The 27,387-nt window shown below is 34.0% G+C and overlaps 1 protein-coding gene and 1 non-coding gene across 3 annotated transcripts in view; both read right to left on the bottom strand.

Moving 5' to 3' along the window:
• Nucleotides 1-27,387, bottom strand: part of LOC144836155 (uncharacterized) — a 55,460-nt gene that overhangs the window by 17,789 nt on the left and 10,284 nt on the right. For both annotated transcript variants that reach the window (XM_078691366.1, XM_078691365.1), the window contains exons 2-4: nt 15,829-16,093; nt 7,984-8,166; nt 6,102-6,254 (exon numbers count right to left, since the gene is read on the bottom strand). In XM_078691366.1, the coding sequence (XP_078547492.1) occupies nt 6,102-6,254; nt 7,984-8,166; nt 15,829-16,050 (558 nt within the window). In that variant the 5' untranslated portion in view covers nt 16,051-16,093. The remainder of the gene's footprint in view (nt 1-6,101; nt 6,255-7,983; nt 8,167-15,828; nt 16,094-27,387) is intronic.
• LOC144836535 (5.8S ribosomal RNA) lies at nt 13,030-13,185 on the bottom strand. Its single transcript, XR_013611359.1, has one exon. It is a non-coding gene; the product is annotated as a 5.8S ribosomal RNA (ribosomal RNA).

The raw sequence follows: 27,387 nt of genomic DNA, 5'->3' as shown, positions 1-27,387 counted from the left end.
CCTTTTTGTGGACAAAAGAACCCAGGCTTGCGGGCTTGATATTGCATTGCAATATTTGTCTTTCATCTTCCAAAACTACAGAAAAATAATTCAAATATACTGTACAAGTGAATTCAATACAGATGTGGAACAGCTTACCAGCCAGGGTTCACCTGACTGTAGCCTACTAAGGAACTGCTTTAATTTCCTAATAGTCTAACTGATGACGTCTCCTAGTCCGAAAACAACATACTCAACATTATTTAACAGAGGGTAAATCATTTATCCAGACCTATTTGAGTATTTGATGGTTCTATTGGTATGGTAAAATGCTGATCCGGATACTTGAAGAGGCAGTAATTTAACTGAAATATTGGCAACAGTAACAAGAATTTAACAAGATTCGTCTAGGCCTACATTTACAAAAATAAGTTCCAAAAAAAAAAGTGGTATGTTAAAAAAGATGTACTGTACACAATTGAAAATCAATAGTACTGTATGTGTACAAAATTGGGATCAATTTAAAAAAATTATTGGAGAACAGTGTACAAACTTAAGGTGAATGTTGTATAATAAAAAGGGAGAAAAACTAATTTTGGGATGCCCTTCCACTAGACCTCCAACTCACCCCAGTTGCCCTCGGTCAGGGACAACCAAACAATTTAATTGGACGGCCTGTTACAACCGCTAATGTAGAAAACGCCAGCTAATGTCGAAACAACCGTTAATGTAGAACAATCCACCGCTTATGTAGTAAAACCGCCAGCTTATGTAGAAACACCAACAGCTTATGTAGTAAATAAAAATCAACACCAGCTAATGTAGAAACAGTCAACAGCTTATGTAGTAACGAAAATTGCCTCCCAGCTTATGTAGTTACTATCGCCAGCTAATGTAGAAAATGTTATATATTTTACAAAAATGTCTATAATTCATGTGCAAGCATCGATCTTTACTTAGCTATCAGTCTTTCCACCTCTCGTAAGCGACCACCTCTCTTAACGACCACACCTCTCGTAAATGACATCCTCTTTTAAGGGACCACGACCTCTTTCTCTCTATTAAAGGACCGCTTCTCATAATCGACTATCTCCCGTCACAACGACCTCTGGTAAGTGACCACCTCTATTGAACGTCCACCGTTTCCATTATTAAGGGACCACTGCTTATAATAGACCACCTCTCGTAAGTAATCACCTCCTCTCATAAGGAACCGCTTTTCATAATCGACCACCTCTCGTAAGCGACCACCTCACTTAACGACCACACCTCTCGTAAATGACTACCTCTTTTAAGAGACCACGACCTCTTTCTCTCTATTAAAGGACCGCTTCTCATAATCGACTATCTCCCGTTACAACGACCTCTGGTAAGTGACCACCTCTATTGAACGACCACCGTCTCTTTTAAGGGACCATTTATCATAATCGACCACCTCTCGGAAGTGGTCAATGATAAGAAGCGGTCCCTTAACAGAGACAGTGGTCGTCGCAATAGAGGTGGTCACTTTCGAGAGGTCATTGTGATGGAAGTTGGTCGATTATGAGAAGCAGTCCCTTAATAGAGATGGTGGTCCTTTAAAAGAGGTCGTCAATTACGAGAGGTGGGGTCGTTAAGAGAGGTGGTCCTTTAAAAGAGTCGTCACTGACGATTATGAGAAGCGGTCCTTTAATAGAGAGAAAGAGGTCGTGGTCCCTTAAAAGAGGTGGTCATTTACGAGAGGTGTGGTCCTTAAGAGAGGTGGTCGCTTACGAGAGGTGGTCGATTATGAGAAGTGGTCCCTTATGAGAGGAGGTGATCCCTTACGAGAGGTGGTCGATTATGAGAAGCGGTCCCTTAACAGAGATGGTTGCTTACGATGTGTGATCGTTTTAGAAAGTTGGTTGCTTACGAGAGGTGGAAAGACTGATAGCTAAGTAAAGATCGATGCATTTGCACATAAATGAGAAATTTTTGTAAAATATATAACATTTTCTACATTATCTGGCGATAGTAACTACATAAGCTGGGAGGCAATTTTCGTTACTACATAAGCTGTTGACTGTTTCTACATTAGCTGGTGTTGATTTTTATTTACTACATAAGCTGTTGGTGTTTCTACATAAGCGGTGGGTTTTACTACATAAGCGGTGGGTTGTTCTACATTAACGGTTGTTTCGACATTAGCTGGCGTTTTCTACATTAACGGTTGTAACACGGCCCTATTGGGCAACCAATTGACAATGTTTTGCATTATTTGTGGAACACAATAGTACACCAGATCAGATATTTGATCATTTCAGCTACCAATTAATTATTAATTACCACTTAAAGAAATTGAGAGGGCAACCAAATCTCTGGTTGCCCTCATAATTCTGCTAGCTAGGCTTGAGACAAAGCTACACTAGATGATGATCTCACAGTAAATTATTCATCTTGTAAAAAGGTAATATTCTAATACATCAATATTTCATTTTTTTATCTAGCACACCTCCTCAAAGGTCAGTGGCCTGTAATATGTATGATGAATCTGTGGATGATATTCTACTCACAGATCACATTTGAATGACTTCGGAGAATGCCAGATATTCTTTGATCCATATTTATGCAAGAGGTTACAGATGTTAAAAAAGGTGTGTTAATCCAGAAATTATTAGTTAAATTTACACGTCCTTATATGGCTGCAATTTTTTAACACCACATTTTTTAAAAACTAAACAAAAGTTTGTTTCTTCCAATGCTACACATTTGTATTGAAATTTGGTTTGCAATACAAACATATCCAATTGCACACTTTACATTTTTCAATGTATATTGTTACACAATTTGTTTATAATTTTAATCCTGCAACTTTTCAAATGTTAAATATATCTCCAGTATTCATTTTATGTTTTTATTAATGTTTGTTTTCATGCTTAATTTCCACTATTTTTACTTCAAACTTCAATTAACACTTGATACTAATATTTGCTTTTAATATGGTTTCTGATATTTAATTAAAAAGATGTAGGTCGAGTACTCCAGTAACAACAGTAAAGTAGAATCATTTATACATGATGATCTCTAAAGCTCTGTCTGCACTATCAAACTACTGTAGTTTGACAAAAAAAGTATGATGTGTCCAAATATGGCAGTGATACCCAAATATGATAGCTTGATATAACATCATTATGTCCATATTATGGGCACATCACATTTTTTTGTCACAAAAAGTTAGATAGTGTAGAGAGAGCTTAATCATTTAAATACATGATGATCTCTATAGCTCTGTCTATACACTATGTAGTATCAGTGTAGTTTGATAAAAAAAAAGTGTGATGTGTCCAAATATGGTAGTGATATGATTGATATGACATCATCATGTCCATATACTGTATGGGCACATCATATTTTTTTGTCACATAAAGTTTGATAGTGTACTATAGACAGAGCTTAAGAAGAACGTGAAGGCTTGATTTGGCGATTGTTAAAAAACCTAGACAGGCTATTTTAAACCTGGCAATATTCCATACTAATGTCGTTGCACATGGCCTTCTCATAGGCTTAGCAGTAAATAACCAGACTATTAATGTAACTAATATTGAAATTTTGAATTAAACATTAAATCATCTGGCAATACGGTCATAAATTAGTAGACATGCTTTTGTTGCTACGCATGATCTACAGAGCTGTTACCGTATACGAGAATAATTTATAATACCAGATGATATTGTTCATGTTCATACTGATTAAATCAGACAATTAGGAAGAAGGGTTTAGAGCATTAAGGAAAATTTGTTGAATATTACGATAAAGGATGTAACAAATTGGGGAGAATGCATGAAGATAAAATCAATGTACATACTGTAAAAGATAGAGAATTACTGTAGGGTGTGGAAAGTGGGGAGAAATAGAGTAAATACAGTAGTATAAAAAATTAAGGAAGAGAAGGTGTATGTGTACTGTACACAATTGGGGATTATGAGATGTAGGCAACATTAAAGAGAATGGCACACTGTTACTTTTACTAGGGAGAAGGAATAGACATTTTTGTGTTGTTATGCATCATTAAACATAAAGATCAATCAGTAAACATACTATAGTGTCATAAATAATATCATTTTGCATATTTATTTAATTTTTGTTTATAGGTTTACATAGTGGGATACTATTCGTCCCATAATCTCTCGTAAAAATAGTTCCACAACTAGATTTTAGAGAATTTTATGTTGCACTGTTTTTACTTATATACTTATGTCTCAGGGCAACATTTCTATTTACAAATGTTGTGGAAATGATGATGGGTTCCACTGATAATAAATATTTTGTTTAAATGGACAAAATTTAAAGGTTTCTTTTTGAAAAATGTACAGAACAATTGCAGACTGAAGATGAATGGATGATGAAAAATATTATTTTAATCATAAAATGAAATGTGTGTTCTAGGCATATTGCTGGATTAAAATATAATCGTTGTTAAGCATTTAATAAGTCCCTGATGGCCTGTATTAGTGAGTGACTCATCCACATAATTTAGGCCTGGCTTACTGGAGTTCATTCATCAGATTATAGGGATCAAAGAAGCTGACAACCATACAACCAGGAGTGACATGATAGAAATTAATAACCCACCCCCTGTGGGGGATAAGCAACAACTTGACTGTCTTTGTATTAAATCATGTATCTCAAGCTGGATTTTCTATTTTATACAAAAGACAAAATATAAATCAAGCCACAGGGATTGAATGTGGTAAACCAATTTTATTTTTTCCCCACATAAATAATATTTTAATGAGTAATTCCAAAATACAAACAAACAAATCAAATTCTTCCAATTCTTTCAAGTTAACCCTATAATCAATCACACCCTCTATATTTACGCTGAAAACAAGACAATTCCATTGTAAATGCAAGCCAAGATTTATCCCGCAACCTTTATTTTTGCCAAATTCCATACCCTGACTTTGGTTTAAATATAGCATTTTATCTTGGAATTTTCAACATAAAATAACTGTTTTTGTAAGCATAGCATACAATTTTTTGGAAAATGAACAAGCATGTTTATATATTTAACATAATCGCATGCTTGAGTGGTCATGCTAACGCTTTTGATACTCATGGGATTGCCACTTATAAGTTGCAACATGGATCTTAAATTGAATTCATAAGTTGTAAATGTCATTGAATTCTATGAAAGAGCTTCCGAGGCCTATTAATATATCAGTATACGACATTCAACATGTAATGACATTATCTATAATATCTGCTTTTCTTCACACTATAAACGAAAGGCCTAGTTTTTCCTGTGTTTGGAGAAATTTAACACAACTTGTAGAAACGAGCTGTTAAAGCGTGTCAAACATGCTCTCTAAGAAATCTAGGATCTCTTGGGGCTACATGTCAAAGGTCATTAATTTTGTTCAGAATTATTTATTTATTGCTATTATGTATGTTGGCACAATCATGAATTGCACAGTGAAATTAATAGGAGGGTGCTATCGATATGCGATGAAGTAACTAGTAACATCATTAATTAATTATGTGCTTGCAGAGACATTATGATGTACTTTCACACTAGATTCCTCTACACAGTTTTGCTATGGCAGGGGTGGATCCAGGGGTAGCGTGACCCTTACCACCTCCTCCACTGATACCATTCCTTGACAGCTATTTAACATGACACTCTGAGCTACTTTTTCATCTATTTTAATAGCCATTGATATTTTCATGTTACCACTCCACTGCTTAAAAAATTCTGGATCAGCTCCTGCATAAGTCTATGACGTTGACCTTCAACACAATATTCACTAAAAAACTTTGGGTGTAGACAACCGATGACATACAGTATGAAACTGTATTAATCAAAACCAACTTGAGAAGAATAAGCGAAGATTGAAGGCAAGGCGATGGAAATGAATTGGACATGTGTTACGAATGGAGGGAGCAGCCATTGTATAACAGCTTTAACATGGTGGCAAGAAGAGAGGAGAAATGTTGGATGTTCAAAAACAACATGGAGACGGACAGTAGAAAAAGAGAGAACAGAGTTGGGATGGAAAACATGAAACCAAGCCAAACCGGTTGCTAGGGACCGGTAATCTTGCCGCCTTATCGACCAAAGGGCCCGAAGACGATAGGTAGGTAGGAACCATACCCGCACTTACCAACATAAGAGAATTCTCAGCATCTAAGACGACGCCATATAGCTTCACAAGATTTTCATGGTCCAGCGAGTGCATTATAGTCGCTTCCTTCAGAAAGTCGGATTCACCAGCTTCAAGGCGGTCCTTATTTAAACACTTGATCGCAACCTGGATCTAAAATAAATTTACACAACAAAATATTATTAACAATAGAAGAATCACTACTAATGTAAAGATATACATTTTCCTCCCAATTTTGAATGTTACAATTAAATAGTAGGGGAGGGGGTTGGGAGTTCAAAATGCAGAAATGTGAGCAATGTCAAGTCAGAATGGGTCTTCGGTGGTTAAATAAAGTTTTTCAAGAATTGAATTGAACAGAAAATAATTGTTGTGCAATCAGCATGCCTAGAAACATGTGCTTCAACGGAGAATGATTGGGGTGACGTGCAAAAAACAAGATTATAGTGAAATATTTATAGCAAATTGATAAACTACTAATTTTTGTACACAGGTATTGGTAAACCTTAATACAAATTCCAATTTCCCATTACTTGGAAGGCGATTGTGGTTTAGGTCTGAGAAATACATATTTCAACAATTTTCACATTCTTAAAATTCCATGTGGATTTGCTTGTATTATTCCCAGATTCCTTTTCACATGAAACATTACACTCTGCAAATTATAGATGAAAATATAGTTATCTCTCTCTCAGTAGCTTTGGGACAGTCAGTAGTACTGTAGCCTAGCAAAAGTGATATTTTTATAGGAAGAACACATGTACCATTCAGTACAGTTACTATTATATTACAGTTGGTCTTTGATCTGAAATGTTTTATATGAACTTTATAAAATATTCAGATGAGTATCGCATTTCAACTGGTTTGATGTATTGTAATCTTTGATAAAAAATATCATTACTCTTGATCACTTCAAATGAATTCCCAGGCATTATTATTTAGACACTATTTTTCCTACTGTAGGTCCGGACGGTGTGTTACATTGATAGCTAAAACTAATATCACAGTGACAAGTTTAAGTACAGTTTTGAAATTAAATCATTTGGAAAAGGGCATACAGTTATTAATAGTTTGTCAGATTTTTGTATTTTTGGCTGCAATTGCCTTCCATAGAAACTTCCAAGAAATCTATTTGAAATGTTGTCTACTTTAAGTTGAAGACTTCAACAGAAATCAGGTTACATAATTAAATCAGTTTCCTATCATTCAGTTTCCTTTAAATGTAATAAGATTATAGTATCTTAATTGCCTTTAAAGTCAATTCAATTTGTTTTTGATTATCCTTACATAAAAGAGAATAATTAACATGTTTTCTGATTTACTTTAATAAGTGTTTTTCAAGGCTAGGCCTCCATAAGTTACAAGAGCACCCATGGAGATTCTCTTGCAGGGAAAAGGGCTGCAGGCATCAAGGTATTACAAAAGACCTCCATGCTGTGGGTACCTAACTGTAATAACTCACTGAGGCTTAGCTGAAACATATCAGTTGCATTGAAAGGATTAGGAAGAAGAAAGGCGCAGTTTTGTTATTTGAACTGTCAACCTCGAGTGACAGAGTAGAATGAAAAGATTATTTTAGCCTACACCCTGCACTTTTATTTTATATTCCTAGCGTGACAAATGCAAGTGGAGAAATGGGAAATGTAGATAAGGGTCTGATTAATAACCCGTGTAAATAAATTACCCCCAATTTCTTTGCAGAAGAAATAGGACAGATTTTCAATAACCGGATAAATGGAAGTGTGAAAATAATGGTTAAAAACACCCAAACGATTAAGGATGATTAAACTGAATCACTGGATCACTGAACTTTTAGCTGAAAAAAACTTTATTATAATCCTATTTTCCACTTAAATCACATAAGAAAAATAAAGACACATACTCTCTTGCCATCTTCATCTGTCCAGATACCCTGCATAACCTTGCCAAACTCTCCTTTCCCCAGCTCACGGTGCAACTGGGTAATTGACTCTGATGGAATGATGTGTTTGCCAACTCGGTTATTCTCGTACGTCGGTGATTTTGGCATTGGTAATCTGTTTTTTGATACATCTCGTGAGAATTTCTGTAGAAGATGAAATTAAATTTTGAGAAATTAAAGTTTGTGACTACAGTATTCTTTCAACATGTATATAGTTATCTGATTATTGTAGGCCTCAGTCATCAAACGGTAGAAGATAGGACAACAGATTATTTAGGTTCAGCACTCCATTTCACCATGTTAATGCCTAGTAGACGATCCTCCTGATTAAAAATCTTGGATCTGCAAACTGGAACTTGGCTCATTTTAAAAAATAACATTGTTAGATTACATAAATTTAAGATGATATTTTAAAGATAAAGCATGTTTACCTGTACATCAAAATTATTCTTTTAAACAATAGAAAAGATACAAAGAATAATCAGCCCATATGATTGAAAAATATTTAAAAAAGCAAAATTTCTAGTAGGAGTAGTAGGAGCAATTCAGAAAGTTCTGGAACATGAAATAGTAATTTGACCTAATTTTCAGGTAAACTCTATGCTGTTCTCAGTTAGGTCAATTAAAACTTCCTTAATATTATTAGTGATTACCCCAGATAAGAGATTATATAAGCCATTGCAATTTGTGACACACACACACAAATATTTCTACTGGCATCAGTTAATGTCAAACTTTATTTTAGCATGAAGGTATACCTCCATGATTATACAAAAATAATCAGAATTTGTCCTTTTTTCAGTAGAAACAGGCTAAATATATCAGTGGAAAGATTTCTGTGATATTCAATATTTCGGTATCAAATTTTGTCCAGGCCAAAAACTATATGTGACTAACGAGCAATGCGATAAGTTTGTTATTTGATCTTTTAGCATATATAGTCAACAAGATTGTGAGATTAAAAAAAACTAAGTTATGTAGTACTGTACAGTATACACAAATAAATCCCATTAATATTTATCAAATGATAACAGTCCCTTTAAATACATCTCCAATAAACTGTGAAATTAGATTTCTCAATACAAGGATAATAGGCTAGTCAATCTAGCAAAAAAAACAGCTCAAAGTGAAACAAATTGCAAACAGAGATTTTTTTTTTTTAAATGGTCATATATGATGAGGAGATGAAAATTTGAGCATCACACCTCTGTCACTCATCCCGAAGGTATGCAAATTAGCTTAAATATGCAAATTAGGGTGAAATTACAGGGTAACCATATCTCAAAAACTACTAGTCCGAAAGAGTTGATTTTTTCTCTGATTTATTCAAAATGTATATATTTATATTTACTCTAATGCAACATTTTACGATAAAATGACCGGAAGTACAACATTTGACCTTCGACCCCGTTTCTCAATGTTTGCATATACAATGTGACTAAAATGTCTGTAGAGACTTTATTTTGCCCTCAAATGACCCAGACATAGGTTCCTAATAGCCAGCATAGGACCATTTGTAATTCCCAAAATCACACCTTCGTCACGCACCTCGAAAGTATGCAAATTAGTAGTACAAGTAATATTAAATATGCAAATTAGGGAGTGAAATTACAGCGTTGCCATATCTCGAAAACCGCTAATGCTAGAGTGTTGATTTTTTCACTAAAATATTTAAAATATGTATATTTATATTTGCTCCAATGAAACATTTTACAAAAAATTGACCGGAAGTATGACATTTGACCCTCGACCCCATTTCTCAATATTGCATATATAATGAAACTAAAATGTATGTAGAGACTTTGTTTTGCCCTCATATGACTCAGATACAGGTTTATAATAGCCAACATAACAACTGTTTAGTAAATCTCAAAATCACACCTGTATCACTCACCTCCAAAGTATGCAAATTATTAGTACAAGTTACATAAAATATGCAAATTAGGGGGTGAAATTACAGGTTCCTATATATCGAAAACTACTAAGGCTAGAGAGTTGATTTTTTCAATAACTTGTTCAAAATGTACATATTTATATTCGCTCTAATAAAACATTTTACGAAAAAATGACCGGAAATACAACAATTGACCCTCGACCCCATTTATCAATGTTTGCATACATAATGCGACTAAAATGTCTGTAGAGACTTTGTTTTGGACTCAAATAACTCGGATACATGTTTCCTATAGTCAGCATAGGACCGCTTTGTAATTCCCAAAATCACGCCTTCGTCATGCTCCTCAAAATCATGCTAATTAGTAGTACAAATTACATGAAATATGCAAATAAGGGGGTGAATAAATAAATAAATAAATAAATTACAGTCTTCCCATATCTTAAAAACGATTAATGCTAGAGAGTTGATTTTTTCACAGCCATACATGTACATATTTCTATTTGCTCCAATGAAACATTTTACAAAAAATTGACCGGAAGTATGACATTTGACCCTCGACACAACTGGTGCTGACCGAGGTTCAATTAGACCGATCCCTGGTTAGCGACGAAGGCGTATCTCTTTACTTCGGTTTGGGGTTTTTTTGGCATGGTTGGAATTCCCTTTTTTCGTATTAGTTTATGTACAGCGCTTAGAGGTTTCACAACATTAGGCTATAGAAATCCAGGATATTAATATTATTATTATTATTATTTCTCAATATTTGCATATAATGCAACTAAAATGTATGTACAGACTTTGTTTTGGCCTCAAATGACTCGGATACAGGTTTTATATAGCCAGTATAAGTCAAGCACCCCGAAAGTATGCAAATTAGTAGTACAAGCTATATGAAATACGCAAATTACAGTGAATTGCCTTATGTATGTCGAAAACGCTAATGACCGATAGAGATATGGTAACTTTCTTGTACTACTAATTTGCATACTTCCAAGCGAAGTAACAGAGGTGTGATTTAGAGAATTACTAAACAGTTCTATGCTGGCTATAGAAAACCTGTATCTGGGTCATTTGAGGCCAAAACAAAGTCTGTACAGACATTTTAGTTGCATTATATGAAAATATTGAGAAATAGATTTGAGGGTCAAATGTCATAATTCCGACAATTTTTGCGTAAAATGTTTCATTAGAGCGAATATAAATATGTACATATATGGGAAGACTGTAATTTCACCCCTAATTTGCATATTTCATGTAACTTGTACTAATAATTTGCATACTTTCAAGGTGTGTGACAAAATTGTGATTTTGGGAATTACAAAGCGGTCCTATGCTGACGATAGGAAAACTGTATCCGAGTCATTTGAGTCAAAACAAATTATCTACAGACATTTTAGTGGCATTATAGTATGCAAACATTGATAAATAGGGTCAAGGGTCAATTGTTGTATTTCCGGTCATTTTTTCGTAAAATGTTTTATTAGAGCGAATATAAATATGTACATTTTGAACAAGTTATTGAAAAAATCAACTCTCTAGCCTTAGTGGTTTTCGATATATAGGAACCTGTAATTTCACCCCCTAATTTGCATATTTTATGTAACTTGTACTGATAATTTGCATACTTTGGAGGTGAGTGATACAGGTGTGATTTTGAGATTTACTAAACAGTTCTATGTTGGCTATTATAAACCTGTATCTGAGTCATATGAGGGCAAAACAAAGTCTCTACAGACATTTTAGTTTCATTATATATGCAATATTGAGAAATGGGGTCGAGGGTCAAATGTCATACTTCCGGTCAATTTTTTGTAAAATGTTTCATTGGAGCAAATATAAATATACATATTTTAAATATTTTAGTGAAAAAATCAACACTCTAGCATTAGCGGTTTTCGAGATATGGCAACGCTGTAATTTCACTCCCTAATTTGCATATTTAATATTACTTGTACTACTAATTTGCATACTTTCGAGGTGCGTGACGAAGGTGTGATTTTGGGAATTATAATACAGTTCTATGGTGGGTATTGAAAAACAATATCCAAGTCATTGAGTCCAAAAAAAGTCTCTACAGACATTTTAATCACATATTTATGTAAATATTGAGAAATGGGGTCAAGGGTCAAAATCGTGTGTTTCCGGTCATTTTTTTGTAAAATGTCTCATTAGAGCAAATATAAATATATATATTCTGAACCAGACTGTGCAAAAACGAACTCTCTACGATTAGTAGTTTTGAAGATATGGTAACCCTGTAATTTCACCCTAATTTGCATATTTAAGCTAATTTGCATACCTTCGGGATGAGTGTCAGAGGTGTGATGCTCAAAAAATAATCACCTTATCATATGTAACCATTTAAAAAAAAAAAATCTCTGTTTGCAATTTGTTTCACTCAAAATGCTAGATTGACTAGCCTTAAACAAAACAGAGTATTTATGTAAAGTCTATCACCTGAAGAATGTAAACACAGTAATATTGGAGTCTCATGGGTTTTACAAGACCCCCTTCATGGTTTAGCTTTGTATTTTGGATTTAGCTTGAAAGGAGCAATACTATCATCACCAACCCCCTTGTGATAAATCATACACTTCCTAAAGAATACAGTGCCAATGACAAGTCAGATTGGAATGTCACAAAATGTTGGAATGTCACATAGGATCTTTTCCTGTAATCATCTATTTTCCCATAGGAATACATTAAAATAGAAAGGACAATGACAATAAATATTGCCAAGGATTTGTTTTTTAAGGAAAACTGAGTTTAATATATGTTGTTTTTAACTTAATAACAGCAGTAGTTTTTGTATGTGGGCTATTTTTATGGTACATTTTTGACTTGATATCATTTTATAATTAAACTGTACAAAATTATAATTGTGTTTCACAGGTAATAAACACTCACTTGGATATTAAGTTGCCGTAGTAAAATCGATTTAGAAAATGTCCAATTGTACACATTCTTGATTTTTACACCTATTTTTGTACATCACATCACAATTTTATAGCTATTGTTTGTAGCAGTACTTTCTAATAATTGTTGTCATAATGTACATATTTTTGAGTCGTTTCCTAACTATACAGACTTTTCGCGATGCGTCGCATTGCTGACCCTCAGACGGACGTGGTCCGGATCGCGAGGACCCGGGCCGCAATGTGCATTCGAAGTATCGATGATCAATGTATCCTGCAATTCACATTAGTTAACGCAGCTGGCTGCGTTCTTCATCGATGCACGAGCCGAGTAATCCACCACTAAGAATTGTGATAAAAAATAAAAAGTGGTAGTTTTAACACCTCAATGGCTACAAAATACTTGGCAAAAATAATAATTGTGTTACTTGCAGAAACAGAGTTACATTTGTTTAAGTAAATAAAGATTGTATGAGTTTTTTTTTACAGTATAGGACTATGGAACCACGGAATGAGATACTGTAGGTGGTAGAAAGAAGCTCTTTTATGCCTACAGAGTAGACTACTGTACTTTGGTGGTAGACTTTTCATTATGATTGTATTGCATTTATTTAGGTTAGATTTTCCCACATTTGATCACTCATTTCTAAAGGTCATTGACCTGTATCAATAACTTGTGTAGAAACAATGTTTGTTGATACTTTGTACACTGACCAATATAATGGTGACTGATGACCATTTGACCAAACCTAATAAAAGGCCTAACTATTAGAATGTGTACTAGTACTGTACTATATTACAACCAATGGTGACAGATCTACAGTATTGGCCTTCCCTGTGGCAAGAAAATAACTGATTATGTCTTATATGTATTCATAGGTTTTTGGTAGCCTGATCAAACTTAATATTTTTCAAAAATATTATTATTATTGCATTGTTGCATTCAATTACTAAATTTACTACCAAAAACCTTAATTTAACCTAAATTAAAAAAAGTTAGATCAAGGTCAACAGCAATTAATCAAATACAGTAATCTTTATTTGCATTGCATGCAGCTAAAAGTTACACACAGCACAAGAATATGGTTGACTGGATATTTTTTTTCGCAGCAAAAAGAGTAACATTGATTTTAATGATGAAATACCCAATGTGGAAATAACATTACAGTAACATTTCTCAAACAAGATTATGAATTTGATCAAATTATGCTATTTTTACTAGTTTCAGTAAAAAATGATTGATTGTTTTATCTTTCAAAGGTGAGAATTCTAGAACATTCTATCACCATAAAAGGTGGGAATTTATTCATTTTCCAAAATAATGTGTACCCTCTAACCTATTGTCACTAACCTCCTCCATAACCATATATCAACATGATTTACTCCATGACAACTTTATTCAAGTCAAAGGTCAAAGTTTATTCTTCAGAAACACCTTTTCAGCAACTTCTTTTTAAACATTGACAATGTTATACAGTGGGTAGAAACTCAATGCTAAGCATGCAAGATGTGAAATTATGATACTGTACCTTAAAGCAAAAGGTACAGTAATATGTTCAATGATTTCAATTCAATTTTTCTATTCTCAATCTGTTTGGTGTGAAATCTTTTCCATTTTACCTATACTTCCTTAAATTTAAAACAACTTTGTAAATTATTTTGTTTTCAGGATTGAACCATGGACCATGGGACTGGAAGACAAGAACGTTAACCATCAAGCTACAGCTCCACTTCTGATTATTTTACTGTATTTGTATCTGTTACAGCCTCATGGAAGAACATCCATTGTTGGTGAACTTTTGGCAGAATATCTATTGCATTTTAAGAATGCAGCAGAAATGAACCAACATACAACCTTTTGTTTATTTGCTATTATTTAATATTTATCTTGACTTTAATTTATAATGTATCTTATTTCATTTTTCAACTTAGCTCAACCAAAAGAAACAGTCTCTTAAAATCCATTCATATTGAATACTTCCAGACATATTTTATATGTAAACATTTTAAGTACACTCTTTAGTCTTTGTATTGTGGTCAAAAACAGTTAGGTTGGTCAAACATAACAGTGTCCACTTTCAGGAAAAACATCTTGTGTGATGACAAATTTGAGGTCAGATCATAATAAGAGGTCAGAGCGGCCACTTACAAGCCATCAAACAACTCCTTTAAGGACTTTCTCAGGTAACCATCAATTTCAAGGTAAATAAAGGGCCCTTTAGGTAAATTTATGACAAGGATGTTAAAGTTTTATCATGGTGTGTGTTCATAGTTTAATGATAAGATACAGTGCTGTTGCTACTGGAAGGAATGCTAGTTAAAAATAAACTTGGCTTGTTGAATTTGATACTTCATGACATTCTATTCTTGGGAAACTTTCACTTTTGCTGTGCAAACATAGAAAAACGTTTGATTTCTGTATGTTATTCTTTGTAAAGCAAGGTGGGATGGGCTTCCTAAAGCGCAGTTCTAACTAGGCCACAATGCAAATCAGCAACGTATCGATGCAAAGTGCTGTATTGCGTAATCAGAAGTGGGAAACCGACTACGCAACAGTGCTGCAAACATTGTTACGGGAAATCAAAATTTGATTTCATGTAACACGCAAGAACACTGGAAAACACAGTACAGCGTGTAGGCAAGTACGCATGATGAACCAGGTCAAAGTCTAAGGCAACTATTATGTTGATGCGCAATAAGCAGGTTTGATTTTACACAGGCAGGAACAAATACAAAAAGGGCATTTTCATATGTTGCATAGGTTTTGTTACATTGCGTCGCTAGTGGGAACCACGCTTTACAGTTACTTGAAAGTTTAAAGTAGGCCTACTAGTGTACAGTCTAATTTACAATCATTTTTCTTGAGAAAAAGAGGATCAGTGCCTGATACTAATATCTGACCATTGTACTGTACACTGCTCAGATATTATAAAATTTACAAAATCACAAAATCATATTTAAAATTTTTGTTAATAATAATAATATTAATTTCACCTTTTTAATTTTTCCAAAAGCTCCCTTTGGGAACTCTTTGTGGTAACATTTCTTAAGTCGTCTAATCTCTGGTTTGGTCATCCCAATCTCGGTAAGGTCATCGTCCTCAACGAACTTGAACTGCTGCGGGCTTGTGACACGCATTTTCCCTGTGAAATCATTGTAGTAATGGTCGAGCTCGGACTCCACCAGAAAGTCGTATAGATCCTTAATTTGGGTCATGTTTTTTTATCGATTTACTCAATCTGAAATCTCATTGTAAGATCTGGAAAAAAAGAAAATATTTTGGTAAAAATCACAATTATATATTATAAATTTTTTTAAAATGTGAGCTACAGTAATAATAGCTACTGTAGAATGATATAATGGAGAAAAAGGTCATTCCATTTCATTTATTTATTTGACCAAAAAACAACAAGAAAAACCAGTCATAAAAAACAAAAGCGACCTGTGAATTAATAAGTCAAATTTACAACCAACCATCATATTGGATTAAATTGTAAATTTGGACAATAATTTTATTTTATGATATCGATAATGCTATAAAAAGATGTTAAGAATACACAAAACACAATAAAGATGACAAATGTGAATTGTAAGTGATACGATTAGAAACAAATTAAGTCACCAGCAGGAAAGATAATACCATACATATGCTCTGCATAATGATATCTTAAGAATTATGAGAACAGTACTGTAATACTTTACTGTAGGTGATAATAATCATATCTTCAATTCCATAAATTAACATATTAAATTACTTCACACCCTACATTACATCTAACAACAGATTCATTATTCATTTCATATTTTTTAGGCGTGGAGTGATTTCTAAATTTTATAAGAATTAATAAACAACAAATTTAGTTTTTGCTTTTTTGATATTTTTAATGCGATTTAAAGATTATAAATTACCAAAATTTATCACTATCTTGATATACAAGTGAAAGCTTATTTTTTATTTAATTAATAGAAATACTGTATTATAACTAAGTGTATACAGTACTGTAGTTATCATATTACAGTAGGGCTGTTTCATTTCTGAATAGCAAGTCCAATAATGTCTAATAAATAAAAACAGAAATAAGGACAAGACTATCAGTCTTGGAGGGGTGCAATTACTTTTCGTGTTTATGTTCTCCACTGTCAGTTTATTCAGGTAAGATAGGCATGAATTAGACTAATTGCAATTGTATGTTTAAGGTAAATACTATTACAAAAGGGAAAAAAGAAATTGAACTGTACATACAAAATAATCATAAAACTTCTAATATTTTAAATAAATATTTTATTTTCACTAAATCCACATTTCAACAATACATGTATTACATCATCACTCAAAAATACCAGAGAATTTTGCAATTGTCAATTACGTACTTAAGATTAAAATCTTAAATGGGATTAAACTTCACGTTTTAAGTGAAATCACACTCGTTTCTAGGGCAAACCAACACATGCATCAGATTCCTTACCCAGCATGCAAAGACAGAATCATTGTTGGAAATGTATGCATTAAAATTACAACAAGGCACCATTCTATAATGACTTATTTATGTCAGCTAATATTATAATGTTCTCTATACAGATTTTATCAATGGAACATTTATCTATAAAAGCAAAAATACAGTTAGAATCTCTACAGTAATAAGGTGCCATCTTGGGGACCAAAAAATGTCCCTTAATAGGGGTGTCCTCTAAATAGAGGTTGGACATACTGTTAGTGTTAACATTATATCCATTCATTCGTTTCAAAAGTGTTCTTTATAGGGGTGTCCCCTGAATAGGAGTTGGCGGTAGTGTTAAAACATTATAATCCTTCATCTTTCCTCTGAATAGGGATGTCCCCTTAAAAGAGGTTGGCCATAGTGTCATGAGAAAGTGTCCTTTTAATAGATGTGTCCTACGTGATATAAAACATATCATCTCATTCTTTTTTATGGAAAATTGTCCCAAAGGGGAGACTCTAGTCTACTTTTGTAGCATATGTACAGTAATCAGTGTAAACCTACAGGGTATTCCTTTACAGAGACCTACTTCCAACTTTTCTTGGTAAAAACAGATTAGGTAAATTTCCAAATTCCACATTAAACAGTTTACAATTCTTAGATTTCAAAGTTTGTGGTGACGATGATAAATAAATTCTATTAAATATTTGTAATTATTATGAAGAATTTGATGTAAGATAAGATCAGCAAATAGATTGTAAACATTCCTTATCTATGAATCACAGATCTATAATTTATTTAATTAATGGAGTCACAGATGTTTATAGTGTTTATTTACTGGTGTGTTACAATAGGCATTGATTAGGGATACAGTGTGCAATTGTTCATTAAGAATTCTGAAGTCTTAAAATCCATTGTGTAAATACAGTTTATAGTTGCGAAGTCTAGTTTAAGGAATCTCGGGAAACCCAATGGCACTGACTGATGTACATAACCATTTGAGCCCCTCAAAAAATTTTAAAGGAAAGCATATTACCCATACAACTTTATACAAAATGTAAAGTCAATGTTCGGTTCTGAACTTTGACATGTTATTGGTACTACATAAATAATCCAGTATGTGAAAAAACAACCCACAAAAAAATAACCTTATACAATATGTAGTTTCCGAGATATCGATGCCGCAAAATAGCGACATGGTCCTTAGAAATTTTCAAATGCAATTTATTTATTTTATTATTTCTTATTATACTGGGTAGCCTCTTCAGTCAAAGACTGTTCTCCCAGAGGGCCCAGTTACCAAAGGCTGTGTGTGACTGTGGCTGTTTATGTGTACTAGTACACCAGGGTAAACCCCCTACTCGTCCTACTTCTAAGTGCACATGAGCCAGATGTGAACCCATGGTTTATAGTCCTTATCCGAGAAGACTCGTTCTACTACCCAAACCATGGAGAGAGTGAGCCTTGAACTCTTGCCAATGTTATGGTTACGTAATTACGGTTCCACTGTCTTAACCGCTCGGCCACTTTTGTTTAAGCATACGTACGCCCATAATTATGTGTACACCGGACCTATGGTTATAGTCCTTTAATATCCAAGAAGACTTGTTCTACTACTTAAACCATGGAGAGAGTGAGCCTTGAACTCTTGCCGATGTTATGGCTACGTAATTACGGTTCCACTGTCTTAACCGCTTGGCCAATTTTGTTTAAGCATACAGTACGCCCATAATTATTTATAAACTGATTGTACCCATTTGAGCACTTTTTCTTAAGGTCACTTACTGTAAGTAAATTTCCACAGAATGAATAGACACAAATATCATATCTTCAGATTTAATTGCGGTCTTTCCGTGAAATTTTGGTAAGACTTGGCACAGCATGATGCCATATAAGGCTCTTAAAACATTGGCACGAGGAGCATGTAGTTTAATTTGATAACTAACACATGTTTACATATGAACGGTCTTATTAAGCAATGTCGAAAACATCTTTATTTCATTTACCTAATAAAGCAATTTGTAATAAGGTTTCTCAAATTACTATAGAATGTGTATAATAAATTAGGTACTGTAGATAAATGGATGATACTACTACTGTAATACGAGACTGTACCTCTTTAAAACACTCCTATTTGGATAATACTAGTGTATACTGTACAGTACAACATGTTTTAAGTTATGTACCATCCCCTACTATATTTCAGGGGACACCCTTAATAAAAGATTATTTTCCTTTGAAACAAGGGACATGAGTATTTTTTAAAGACTATTGTCAACCTCTATTCAGGGGACAACTATAACTTAGTGGACACTTTGTTTCCCTGGAGTTGTCCCCTTAATGGGAGTTCTATTCTGTATACTGATATTTCTAGTATAACATTTTTGAATTTGCATAGCTTTTAGAATCAAATCTTTCCAAATAATTACTATGCAAAAATATACGCATTCAAACAACTCTATCGCGATCAATCATTGACAACTGAACAGAATCAAAATGAGAATTTCTTTTTACATAACAAATCTATTCTTAATCCTCCTAAAGCTACTAGGATAGATTTTGTTATAGATTGAAATTTGTGAATTGTTTGCAATTGATTTTTGTCGTAAATGGCTAATCCTGTTTACTTTCAGAGCACAATATATTTCTTTTAAAATTACAAAAAAGAGAATTCAGTACAGGCGGTATTCTCATCTTTTTAAAAAATCAGTATTAAAATACCTGACAAAAGAAATAAAAAGAATAGTAATCCATACGTACAGTAGTCCAGAAATAAATATACAAGAAAAATGCATTGTTTAAGAATATCACAAAGCATATTGTAGGAAGAGTACTGTAAAGGCCTATATTCAATCTGGTAATAATAATTGTAATCACAGTTTTGTTTACATTACATTTACAGCTTCTTAGGGTCTGTTTCTGCTGAAAAAATCAAAATAATCGATTTTTTCCAGTCACCGCAAACCACAAAAATAATCGCGTTGCAATTGAAAATTGCTACGACTTTAATCGGTTATTCAGGTAATCGGTTTTTAAAATCACGTCATCATTCCCCCCACAGCGCATTCAAGTTATGAAAGGCCGATGAGAGTTGGTTTGTTTACATCCTATCGCTGCGTTAAACTCTCACATGTAGGATTAAAAATTACTCTTACGTAAAGCTATATTATTTGTAAAACATCTAGGCCTACTACCGTACCACATACAACAGAATAATGATGTTATATTAATAAAGACACGTCGGCGAGAAAAGTTCGTTTCGCCGTTCGTTGGTTCTACCTTCGGCCTGCTAGGCCTACTATAGGCTATATATTTGGTAACGGGACGATTCGGCCCTGAGACGATTCGGCCCTGGGACGATTCGGCCCGGGACTATTCGGCCCGGGACGATTCGGCCCTGAGACGATTCGGCACACTTACATTTATCGGCTTTGATATGCATTTATAAGCATAAAATAAGCTTTTTTCCCCAAACTTTATTTTCAGAGAGACTATGGGGTAGCACTACTAGGGATAAAGATGCAATAAAGCAAACATTTTGAAAACATTGTCGAAAATAATCATTTTTTAGCCACGCGAACGATGTAAATAAGTTACGCCCTCTGTTGGCCGCTTGGCGAATGCACGAAATAAACAAGGTTTTCGAAGTAATAAATTGAATATAAAATTACGTTTTTTTAGTAATTTATTATATATATTATATCACCTTTGTCAATATCAATAAAATACGGATTGTTAAACACCTTTAAAAACTTGATAAATAAAAAAAAAATGAATATGAATTTGGTCTAAAGTGAGACGTTTCGGCCCACAAAGTGGGATGTTTCGGCCCAAAAGTGGGCCGAATGATCCCACCAAAAGTGGGCCGAATAGTCCCGGGCCGAATCGTCTCAGGGCCGAATCGTCCCTGAACCATATATTTCTACCGAAACAGACAACAGGCCTACAAAAGGACATGTAAAACAATCGTTAGCCTGGACTGGTGGGATGTAAGGGTGTACTTGTAACACAAAATCCTGGAGTCTCTCGGTATAATTCTCCCCCACAAAATAATAAAAATCAAATGTTTAACATTTTAATGTTATTCGGTCTACATCGCGATCGTTGTTTTGCTGATCGTCGTCGTCGATATCGCGCAAATAAACAGCATGCTTTGTGACGTGAATGAGTTTGCCATACTCTAGAGGTCAAAGTGGGGTCAATAATCGCTATTTGTGTTGCAGCTCAAAACTGCTCCGCAATAATCGGTTAAAACAAGAAATAATCGATTAAAACACGCAATGGATTGAGTGTTTTTAATCGGTTATTTTTAATCGGTTATTTTATTTTGCGCCGTTTCTGCTGCCCAAAAATAATCGATTAAAAAAATAAACGGTTAATAATCGATTATTTCTGCTCAGCAGAAACAGGCCCTTTAAACATAATAGAGATACATTTTTATTTTGAATGAAAATGGCATGGGGTACAGTATTATACATTTCCAATACAAAGGGTATGCTGCAATATAAACCACAAACATTATAAATAATACCAGTAAAGAAATATTCAACTACTGTAATCATAGCATAAATTCAATAAACATGCAATTGTACAGCCCCAATTGTAAAAGAATTTGTCCATAAAGGCCACCTATCACAAATGAATAATGAGATAATTAAGCCATGGACAGTAAGACATAGATTAATTAATCATTTCCATTAAGATGCTTAGATCACCTTAGAAAAACAACTTTATTAAAATAATCAATCACAAATAGCTCTGTTGAAATTTCAGGGACTAAAAATAGAATTTAGAAACATAAACACTATACCAATAATAATAGATAGATTTATATAGGGCAAATAAACGATGTCTCTATGGGCTGGACAATAAAGAGAAAGAGTGGAAACCAAAAGGAAGAGAACAAAAAGACAAAAAACACCAAGATACAGTAGCATCCAAACCGCAGTATGGGGATACACCATCACCACTAAAAAATACTGTGTATAAAAGAGTAAGAACTAAAATTGATGTACATGTATGTAGCATTTATTATTCTACTACCTGAATTAATTTTCTATTCATGTGAATCAAAAGCTTTGACTAATTTGCATGCGTATTAATATTTTCATCTGTGACGTGAAGAAAATGCGGAAAACTGTAAGGTTCTTTTTTTATCTATTTTTATAGATCAAAAGAGTAGAAAAAGTCATCATAAATTCTGACTTGACATGCAACTAAAAAAAAACAACTCGCAAATTCTGTTTTCTAGTGCAAGAAGTTGCATGTTACAATGATTCTATCTAGTGTATAATTTACTAATAGAACGTCTCTTTTGACACCATACGGTATTTAAGCAAAAGAGGTGTATAACATGTACAGTAACTACTGTACTAGTACTGCACAGGCAACACCTATATTCTGAGGAAATCCCTTAAAAGACAATTTATTGGGTCCTGAAAAGGTATTCCATAATAATGTTATCATTGGTTTTGTATACAATTTATTTCTTTATGCAGATCAATACAACATTAAAACTACATTCCTTTCTCTCTAAAAACAGGTCACACTCACAGTCTAAAATAATATTATTGAATATTCAATAACTGACAACAGTGGAAAGGCCAATTAAATTTATTTGAAATAACATTGAAATCACACTTTGATATCAAATTATCATAATGCCTTGCAAACAGACAATTATCATCAAGGTCGTATACAATTTACTGTAATAACCTAGTATTAAACACTGAAAATTGGTAATTCACAGTTTGTAATATTTTAAACTGAAATTGTTCCCTTTTTACTACAATTCCCCAAAAAATCATCACAAGATCATTCTTTGTCATGATTTTGGTAAACTTTTGCAGTGTTTTGACGTCATTTGTCCACTCGGTCAGAGAGCAAACGACAAAATGCCTCGAACAAGTTCTCAAATTTGGCAGTCGCCATGCCAGTTGACTTTCGTGTGCGCATCATAAAAATTTACATCATATCATACTGTAGCGTACTGTAGTCAATGGGCATATCATAAAAAATGACGCCATGGGGTATCAGTTGAGACATAATCGACGTGCAAATCGCAAAAATCCCTATTATTGCGAGGGAACCAAATCATAAACTTTGTTTAGAATGTGCAATTTTTTTTTATTCTGCGAGCATGTACCAATACACATTTTCTTCCAAACATAGATTCTTTTTTTCTAAAACATTTATAATTACAGCCATACTAAAGACTGTTCTTTTTCAATATTTTAACTAGTGAAATATTCTATAGCATTCATAAAAAAATTTTGTTTGCAATTTCATTTTGTTAGTATAACATGTGAAAAAGAAACTAGAGCCACAGATAAGTAATATCTAATTGGATGGATACCTTTAATTGGATACTGTACTCTGAAAGTTAACCACCCACTCTTCACTCAACTCAAGTTCTAATCCCTTTAGGAAATTCAGATGTTGAAACATAATATTTCCATTTATGTGAAAGTGAAACCTAAATTTAGAAGGCATAACATCCATAGATCACATGACTTGTAAAGATAACAACAAACTTCTGGTTTAAAAGACCACCTACTGTAGAATAGAACGTCCAATAATGCCCTCAGTTTTGTTTCAGATAGTGTAGTATATCAATAGTATTCCAAAAATGACAATACAGAGGTCCACTATATTATCTAGATACAGTTTGTACAGTATCTACACTGGCCCAAACTTTTCCCCCTCTCTCTGAATCCTGTACATGCCTTTCTGTACATCTACAGTATCACTACAGTTTTGAAGTTTTAATCTGTCATTTGAACTATGCTGGCCCAATGGACATGGGTCAGACTACTGTATGTCCACACTATAGTTTCAAGTTCTAATCTGTCCGTTGAACTATGCTGGCCCAATGGACATGGGTCAGACTACGATATGTCCACACTATAGTTTCAAGTTCTAATCTGTCCGTTGAACTATGCTGGCCCAATGGACATGGATCAGACTACTGTCCACACTATAGTTTCAAGTTCTAATCTGTTATTTAAACTATGCTGGCCCAATGGACATGGGTCAGACTACTATATGTCCACACTATAGTTTCAAGTTCTAATCTGTCCGTTGAACTATGCTGGCCCAATGGACATGGGTCAGACTACTATATGTCCACACTATAGTTTCAAGTTCTAATCTGTCCGTTGAACTATGCTGGCCCAATGGACATGGGTCAGACTACTATATGTCCACACTATAGTTTCAAGTTCTAATCTGTCATTTAAACTATGCTGGCCCAATGGACATGGGTCAGACTACTACCGTAGTTCCTCGGGTATAATCCCACCTCGGGTATAATCCCACCCCCGACTTTACGATTACCTTCGCACGCAAGCATATCCCCGGGCAAAGTCCCAGTGTATAATTTAACATTAGGCCAGAGGTGGGCCTAGGCCTACTGTAGCTAGCTAGGCCGACGTCAATTTCTCACCAAAAAAATAGAGTAATTTCTCTGAATTTGGCTGACTTAAAACTCATCGAACATTGTTAAGTTGAACACAACCTAAGGCTAGCATGCCCCGATCGTCACGTTCTGTACATCCTTTCTTGTTGTTTACACTACTGTGCATGCTTGATTACCGTAAAAAAAACCAAAAAAACACCGCCCTCTATACCGACCGGCTTGTGCAGTAGAGTTTGTGTCACATGCAGCAACATGCGATTTACACAGAGAGCTCGAGCGTGTGGGTGAACATGAAGAACTCGTATGATCGAGTTCATGTCGATTTAGGAAGCTAGGCCTAGATCACATTTTAGGGTATTTTTTAAGTAGAAATCTCGGGGAAAATCTATACGGTAGGCATAGCACAGGTAAGACCAATTAGGCCTCCTAGGCCTAGATGGCCTGGCCGTCTAATTGCTAGGCCTACATCGGAATATAGCTTTTAGATAGCCTAAATCGTAGCTAGAAGAAATATCGTCATTTTCAGTTCATGCAGCGGGAAATCCCCGGGTATAGTCCCACCTCCCAAATTCGGGCAAATTTCACGTACAAGGGGGGTGGGATTATACCCGGGGAACTACGGTATATGTCCACACTATAGTTTCAAGTTCTAATCTGTCCGTTGAACTATGCTGGCCCAATGGACATGGGTCAGACTACTATATGTCCACACTATAGTTTCAAGTTCTAATCTGTCCGTTGAACTATGCTGGCCCAATGGACATGGGTCAGACTACTATATGTCAACACTATAGTTTCAAGTTCTAATCTGTCCGTTGAACTATGCTGGCCCAATGGACATGGGTCAGACTACTGTCCACACTATGGTGTCAAGTTCTAATCTGTCTGTTGAACTATGCTGGCCCAATGGACATGGGTCAGACTACTATATGTCCACACTATAGTTTCAAGTTCTAATCTGTCCGTTGAACTATGCTGGCCCAATGGACATGGGTCAGACTACTATATGTCCACACTATAGTTTCAAGTTCTAATCTGTCCGTTGAACTATGCTGGCCCAATGGACATGGGTCAGACTACTATATGTCCACACTATAGTTTCAAGTTCTAATCTGTCCGTTGAACTATGCTGGCCCAATGGACATGGGTCAGACTACTATATGTCCACACTATAGTTTCAAGTTCTAATCTGTCCGTTGAACTATGCTGGCCCAATGGACATGGGTCAGACTACTATATGTCAACACTATAGTTTCAAGTTCTAATCTGTCCGTTGAACTATGCTGGCCCAATGGACATGAATTAGACTACTGTCCACACTATACTATAGTTTCAAGTTCTAATCTGTCTGTTGAATTAAGCTTGTTTGTAATACAAAATTATTTCATCTCAAAAGAAACAAATATTTTATATTTTTATTTTTTTCCTATTTACCATCAACCTGTGATTACAGAAATGATATCTAATTAAAACCCAAAGACTTTGATTTGAGTGATAAATTATTGCAACTCCTGCTCTATTACTGTACTATTAGTATACTTTTTATAAACAGGGGTCAGTTAAAGGTCATGGCACAGTATAAAAGGATAAACTTTAATTATGCAGATTGAGATATCATTTGAAGAAGTGATTAAAACACACAAACTACCTACTCACTACTATACTACTGTACATGCTAATTATAATTTCCATTTATCAATATCTCTGTACACTACAAGATTGTGATTGAATGTAAAAAAAAGACTTGTTGAAAGGCAATAAAAATGGAAAAATATGCTGGAAAAATTACAACTACAAGTATGGCTTTTTCTATAAGACATTGGTTGTAGTTGTACAGTATACTGTACACATTTACCAACTTTCAAAGCTTTCTCCCTGGGATTAAATTTGGTCACTCATAATGAAAAAAAAAAGATTTCAAAAACCATTTTAAAAACCCCTTTTTAATGCCACCAGAAATTTAACAGTACTTTATTTTTCGATGTATTATTAGTTAAAGGGTTATATTTATTAGTTAGGGTTATTTATTTACTTCAACAATATTTTACTAGGGTGGTCCATCCAGCCGAAGCTGATCATTAGGGACTCTCACAGAAATACATTATGACAAGACATAAACATGTAACAATAAAAATTAAAACATAATATAATAAAAATAAATATAATTTATAAAGATAAAATAAAGTACAAACAATTTGAGTAATAACTTAAGTTTCAAATGCAAGTTCTCATTTATCAACATATAATTTACTAGAAGTCATTTTATACAAATTTCTTATATAATTTATCTTCTAGTCATTCGATTTGTACAATTTGACAATATGACATCTTAAAAAGTAGTTTAATCAGAGAAGATGTGGAACTTGTCATTTATCGTTTCCCTGTTAACTATATTATTATACTCTCTGACATTCTTTTTAGTAATGACTTTTTTATTCATACTGTATTACCATTACAAAAATGCACTGATCAACTCGCATGAAAATGTTGTATTCTCATTTTTTAATGTTGTTATTCAAAAGTCAATGCCGCAATACTGTACACTGTACTGTAATCCATTTAATCATAAAATCTCAGTGTAAATCATAAATAATAAACTTTAAGTAATAAGCAATGATCATATTAACAATATTTATTATTGAAAATACTCTATTTTCAGTTAAAAAAACAGTGTCTGTATCATATTGTTTAAAAGGT

Source organism: Antedon bifida, chromosome 2 (assembly GCF_963402885.1).
Source record: "Antedon bifida chromosome 2, ecAntBifi1.1, whole genome shotgun sequence".
Lineage (NCBI taxonomy): Eukaryota > Metazoa > Echinodermata > Crinoidea > Comatulida > Antedonidae > Antedon > Antedon bifida.
Note: the sequence above shows the minus strand (reverse complement) of the source record. Positions and strands in the feature narration are given on the sequence as shown.